This window comes from Patagioenas fasciata, chromosome 5 (assembly GCF_037038585.1).
Source record: "Patagioenas fasciata isolate bPatFas1 chromosome 5, bPatFas1.hap1, whole genome shotgun sequence".
Taxonomy (NCBI): Eukaryota; Metazoa; Chordata; class Aves; order Columbiformes; family Columbidae; genus Patagioenas; species Patagioenas fasciata.
The window spans coordinates 58,559,618-58,566,701 of NC_092524.1; the positions used below are offsets into that span (position 1 = coordinate 58,559,618).

At 37.0% G+C, this 7,084-nt stretch overlaps 1 protein-coding gene across 1 annotated transcript in view; it reads left to right on the forward strand.

Annotated features, from left to right (window-relative positions):
- Nucleotides 1–2,934, forward strand: part of WDR25 (WD repeat domain 25) — a 66,734-nt gene extending 63,800 nt beyond the window's left edge. Inside the window, exons 6-7 of the mRNA XM_065839304.2 lie at nt 1,493–1,633; nt 2,008–2,934. Coding sequence (XP_065695376.1) covers nt 1,493–1,633; nt 2,008–2,229 — 363 coding nt within the window. The 3' untranslated portion in view covers nt 2,230–2,934. The remainder of the gene's footprint in view (nt 1–1,492; nt 1,634–2,007) is intronic.
- The last annotated feature ends 4,150 nt before the right edge of the window (nt 2,935–7,084 follow it).

Here is a 7,084-nt window from a genome sequence, read left to right on the forward strand (position 1 = left end):
CTTGGATAGGCAATAGAGAAAAAAAAAACAACCTATGAATATATGAAGTACAGACCAATCAGGTTCAGTATAAAGGAGTAAAAACCAAACAACTTTTTTCTCCTTATCCCTCACCAAACAAACAACCCACACAATCTACCTCCTCTGGACTACAGCATCTGAAATGGACAGTTTTCCCCCTCTTCTGTGCTGTGAGTAAACAAAACTCGATTGTGATTTTGGAAACTCTGCTTCACTTTTCTGAATTTCACCTTTGAACCCTTCAAGATGGGAGAGAACCCTGAACTCTCCAAACAGATTAGATCCCAGCAAGACTTGATATATTGCTTGCCTGCATTAACAAATGAATAATTAAGAGCTCTAGAAGAACCCATTGCTACAGTATACCCAGCACTACACAGTGCTCCTGCAGGTTGTGTTGTGCTTTCTGATCTCTTCCTCTTACACCCAGTTTCTCCCCAGAAGCAAGCAGTGCTCTGCCATGGAACACACCCCTAACCAGGCACACTGCCTAATCCTGTTTTGGTTTCTGTGCCAAATACCTTACAATACCCAGAACTTTTTTCCCGGTTAATCACTCCGAAACACCAGTCTGATGCTCTTCCCAATCTACCACACGGCCCATAGTCTCCAGTGGTCACTGTCAGCCTGGTGTCCTTCACATACAGATACATCCTACAGCCAAAACTCTCTTAGTTTGTATTCCTGGCATCAAAATTTGATACTGTGTCTTCGGGTTAGGCTGAAGCTAGAAGAAGTTTGGACCTGGTGGAAACTTTGTGAGAGCAGTTGATTTCTGATTCAATCACAGTGCAGAGTTTTGAAAGTAATTCAGTCTTAAACAGGAACACTAAAGCTAAGTGTTAGTGATTTTTGAAGATATTTAGCAATAGTCTACAAATCACTGTCATAAGGAACTTCTGACTTAGTAGGCTAGTAATGATCCCTTTTTTTTTTTTTTTTTAATTCTTTCTTTCTATAAGGGTGAGGTGGGGGAAAGCCTCTGTATAAATGGGATGATTTCTATTCCTGTCGGTGTAGCCAGAACCGAGAGGATGGAGGATTTGAGAACTGTACCAAGTAGCATGGAAGGCACAGTTATTGCTGTAGAAGAAGGGATGTGGGAGAAGAGGATTCACTTTCGCAATGAAAGTCTAGTTTTCTTTGGGTAGGAAGAGGGTGACTGTGTACCATCAGGTTGAAATTACCTTTCTGCAGGTGTTCTGCAGTATAATTACGAGTCAGAGGGAGATGGTGTTTTGGTCAGTATCTAGGAAATCAAATTAGAGATTTGATTTGATATCTGCCTTGGTGTAAGATTTGCAGTGGATTGTAATGAATTAAGTATCTTTCTTTATATAATGTATTCAGTGGAGATGACTTACATATACCTTACCTTTTATGGTCTTTCAAATATGTCAGAAGATAACCCGATTCCTTTGAACAAACCTTTTGTTTCATACAACAAAACTTTCTTTAAAATTATTTTCAGGAGCGTTACACATGCCCAAGTCTGACTCTGCACCCAAAAGACTCTGTGTTTGTTGCTCAGACGAATGGGAACTATATGGCTTTGTTTTCTGCCCAACGACCTTACCGAATCAACAAAAAGAAAAGATATGAAGGCCACAAGGTATCCTTTTTCATCAGGACCCTAGTATCTAAGTCTGGAAGGAAGACAGATAGGAAAATACCTGTGCTTTTTAATGTCTGCTAGTAGTCTTTGATTATAAATCAGTGATAGATATTAATTAGCTTGATTTGCTTTCCCATGTGCCAGTCTATTTTAACTCATATGCGCTCTAAAGAAAATAGTTATTAGAAGACTTTATGAATACTTAATAGCTTGATTAAATAAGTTTGTGTTGTAGCCGTGTCTTACTAAACACCTGGAGAAGTCCTTAGTGTATATTTATTTAAAGATACAATTTTTTTTTTTGGTACTATATGCGTTTTCAGTAGATCACAATGAACTTTTCTAATCAGCACTGTTATTGATTTTCACAGGTGGAAGGATTTGCAGTGGGCTGTGAATTTTCTCCAGATGGAACACTTTTGGTGACAGGAAGTTCAGATGGCAAAGTGTTTTTCTACAACTATCATACTGCTAGGATTATTCGCACTTTGTCTGCACATAAAGAAGCCTGTGTGAGTGCAATATTTCACCCAGTCTTACCATCTCTCCTTGCAACATGTAGCTGGGCTGGAGAAATCAAGATCTGGCAATAACAAGCAGGGTTGCTTTTCAGGGTGTCTCCTGTTCGTCTGCCAAAGGCATAGGAAATAAACCACAGCAGGCAATGTGGAATTTGGTTGTGATGTGTTGTAAGGAGGAGAGACTGTTGCCTTTTCTTCTGTGACCTCAAAGTGTATGCCTTCACAAGGCAGCCCAGATGGTCTTGTGGTTTGCTGAGCAAAGAAGTGGTCTTACTGTCTCTCTGGGCCCTGGTGACAAATTTCTGCCCCTTTTGTGTCAGTCTGTTGGGGCTCATCTAGCCCCACTCTACTCTGAGTAGCTGAACTTGAAGAAAACTAAAGTTTTTTATGTAGCTTTTCAATGGAGCTTTCTTAAACCAGGTTTTCAGTACTTTAACTCCCTGACCCGGTCACTGAAGGGTTAGACAACCAGTAGTGTAATTCAACGCAAAACAGGTTCTAGACACAAAAATAAGGAAGGCCGCTAGGCAGGTGGAACTGATTCTTCTGGAAATGTGTAGCTGTTACCAGCTCAGTTTATTGTAAAATGCCTTCTGAAAGTTCCAGGGAAAGGTGTGCCAGATAACTTCAAGGTAATTTCAAAGTCAATACATTTGTGTTCTTGAAATCCCAGTGTTTAAACTTGAGTTTTAAACTTACATTTATGACTGTACATAAACAAAGCAAAACTATGTGTAAATATTTTTAATGAAAAAATAAACATTTTTTAAAACCTGGTGTCTATTTCACTGTTTTACTCCTGTATTCTTGACAAGTTAGTACTCAAGTCTATCATGGAATTGATACTTGGGGGGGAAACAATTAATATGCCATCCTAATTGATTGTGAACACACATGTATTTCTCCATACTTGTTGATGTCCCTTTGGTACAGAAAATTGTCGTTATGCTTTTCAGTGCAGGGGATGTTCTTTGACATTCAAATAGGAGCTGGGCTATTCTACAGTGAACAGAAAATTCATTAGGCCATAAATGTGTATTTGCATGTGTATAGATTGCTTGTAAATGTATTTTTAATTTGCATTCCCTGCACGTGTGTTGTGTGGTTCTAGGAATTATTATAAGATCCATTTTATATGTGTGTGTATACATATATGTATCACTGAAAAAATATATCTATGCATCACATAAACCCAACCTTAACTCCATATGGATATATAGTGCCTTGCAGTGAGTGCTATAAGCTTGGCTTATGTTTGGTGTGATTCATCTATAAAGATATTTTAACATACACGGGATAATTGTACGGAGTAAATGTCTAATTCAGAAGTCATGTATAATAGCAGCTTTTTCTGTGTAGCATCTTTTCATTCTTATGACTTTTTTAATTGGAACAAACACAAGGGTTTTTTTAACCATTTTTCACATACATTCTTTAGGAATCATTGCACATATCGTGTTGAAAAGTAACTGCATTCTGTAATATTACCCATGTTGTTGCTTAAGTTTAATTTCTGTCCTGAGGCATGATTCTGGTGTCTGGTGTTTATCCCTCCTGAAATGATCTTGCAAGTAGAAATTTTAGACTATTTATAGAGGAGGAGGGAAAAGCTTCAATTTGATTAATGGTAGTAGAGAAAACTAAAAACAACTTGATACTGTATAATCTTAAAGAATATTAAAATTGGAATTGCATTTGTGTTAGATTTCCAAGATGGCTGAAATTTTAATTACTTATAAGAACCAGCCAAAGGTTTTATAATGCAATGAAATTATGCTCACAGCATTATCTTGTTAAAATATCTTCTAATATAAAACTGATAAAGACACAGACTGAAATTTAATAGTTGGAAATATTTTAGCATAGTGGTGTCAATTAAGTTTTCATTATGATTCAAAGACATATTCTTCCTTGTAATCTTATGTAATGAACTGTAATCAGAAAATATCCACATTGCTCCATCATTTTGCAATTACCAAATACTGTTTGGGCTGCAAACAAGCATTATTATGGTCAGATGAAGCTTTTCGAGTGTAATGAATTGTTGGTTAATTAATTTTATTCATAAAATTATAATCTAGAACTGTTTAAATCTTGCTTTAGGAGCAGTTCTTCTAGCTTTATATAGAACTCTCTAGGGCATCATATACTAGAGGCAAAGCAGAGATCTTCAGCATTTTGAAATGGTTTAGGCTATGTAGATAAACAAACCAGATTAATTTTAGTCTATTTTGTACTGTAGCAAAAAGTAATAATGCCAATCTCTACCACTTTATTACTTGCTACTGGACCATTATTAATTTGGGGTGTCAGAGGATGCAAGCTATTCAACTGTCTTTATCTCACAAACCTGCTAATTAACAGATGGTTATTAGAATTATTGTGTTCACTCAGCTGAAATACTGTTGGTGAGTCACTCTATATTTCAACTGTAGGACTAATCACGAAAATAAGGTGTGACATTACAATGGGACGACTCTGTAGGGACAGGCAAATGTAAAGCTACAAGATTATGGCAGAATAGAACAAAACAGGAGAATCAAAATATCAGGGGATCTCAAATTTTCTGTTATCCTGATATATGGGTTTGGAACTGCATTCGACAGAAAATATTTGCTCAGCTTGCTTTGGCTACCTTCATCTTGTTCTCTTAATCCCAGCTCCTCCTAACCACTGCTCGCATCTGCACCATTTAAATTTCAGTTTTTCTATCCTTGTTTCAGCACCTTGTCTTCTACATTTTAGTGTATAGTAGCCTGTATGCTTGCACTACCTTCATCTTCTTTTCAATACATTTCTTTTTCCTGTGCTCTGACTTGTGGCTTTCAGGCTTTTGTTCCAGCTGTCATTAGAAAGGTAGCCAGAAATCCCAGAGCACTTTGCACTCCGTTCATGCCTTTCTCTGTTTTCCAGTTTTAATGAGGCTTATTGCTTTTGGAGAGTCTCACCTCTTTCTTAGCCTCTCTTCTGTCTGCTTCACTTTCTGCTTTTGATTGTTTTACTGTCTTGCAGATCCTTTTTATTATAGGTGCTCTTACAAGGTGTTCCAACATCAGTGTTTTAGTTTGTCAGGAGTGCACTTCTTGGGAAAAAATAATAATAACCAAAGAAATCTCACAGTTAATGCCACTTACAATGCTGTGTTTTGCAGAGCACGCAAGTTGCACTTCTTTCAAATGAAACTAAATGAGAAGATGTGCTCCAAGAGCATACTTAATATGTCCCAACTGGTGGGACTGGACTGGAAACAGTTCAGAGTATCCCCTAACCCCAAATGCATGCAGGTTAGATGCTGCATTTTCAGGAGTGAGACAAACTCTACAAATTTACTCTAGTTGGGCCTTCATACTTACTAACATAAACGTAGCTTCAGGAGTTTCAAAGAGTCTTTGGCACCTTCCCCTTTCTTTGAAAAATCTCTCACCTATCTCTTCGTGACTCACCACTCTGTGCAGAGCGCTCATATGTCTGATGTTTTCACACTTCAAAGAGTGGAAATGCAGGAAATTAAATTAGTCTATGAAGGAAAAAGAAAGCAATTTTAGAAGCACTTGATCTCCCGTGTTAGTAAGACAAGCTGGCGCCTGCCCAGAGCTTGATGAATTCTGCCACATGTGCAGAACATCTCTGAGTTGGGACACAGCTGCCTAGTCTATAATGGGAATGGTGAGTCTCTAGATGGGAGTGGGAGCTTATTCACCTCGGTTTCCCAGTCCCTGGATATGCTTCTACACAGATTTATTCATTATAGAAGCCTACCAGAAAGTACCCAGGTACTGCACAAACATGATAAAGCTTCATCCAAATGTAATTCTTTTTACATATTCACCATTTTAAATAAGTACCTCTTAAAAACTCTTGCAGGAATTCTTTGGAGAAGGTCAAAGTTCACCAAGGTTGAAAATGCCTGAAGTTACAATCCAAACAGCTTCAGCGAGATCCGTTTGTCTCCAGTTTCCATTAGCAGGGCCACTAAACTCATGTAGTGTTTCTAGTTTTGAGTAAGATTTGTACTAACAAATTGTTTGAAGTGTGTCCTTAGAAGAACAATTTATGTAATAACTTGTAAGTGTATTATCCATGGTACAGACTTGATTACCTTGAGAAAACCATTTGCTTGTGTTCGGATTGTTACCACTCTTTTATAAGCAAGTAGTAAAGAATTGCCTCAGAATATCGTTTAGATATATATCCTCACCTGGGAACAGTATTATTTTTTCATGTTTTAATGCATAACCACCTCCTTTGTTACCTTCTCACCAAGTAAAACTAGTAAATTCCAGAACCCTTGCACCCCTCTGTGCATAGCAAACTATTTAATTTGAATATGAGGTAAAGATTATCCTATCTTATAAAGCAAATTAATTATTTTGATTTCCTCCCTTTTGTTGATTTGTTTATCCTTGGTAAGGAAAGCTCGTCTTGTATCCAAAGAGAATGTCTTAGAAGTAAAGATAAAAGATCCATTAGCCCCAGCCATTCTAGGGGGTTAATTTGCGCATCTTTGTGATTCGTTTCAATAGATACAATTCCTTGAAATGTAGTAACCATTTCAAATCGTGTACTGCTTTTAGTACAAAAATGGAAATGCTCATTATGCCATTAATATCAAAGACGTGATCTGTGAACTGTAGACATGACATGGACTGATTTTGTTTGGTTTTTTTTTCAGCCTCAGAGAGATAATATTTTCACCAGATCTATGACCTCTGAATCTGGGCAAAAGCAACAAAGCAAAATCTTAATCATATCCAAAAGCTCATACAGATCTTTGCTTTTGTCAAATGTCAAACATGAGAATTTGTTGTTTTTTTTTTTTTTGTTTTTCTTTTTTTTTTTTTGTTTTTTTTTTGTTTTTTTTGTTTTTTTTGTTTTTAAATTTTCTAGGAGATTCTAATCCTGGTGAGGGAAAAAGACATGGGGTTCA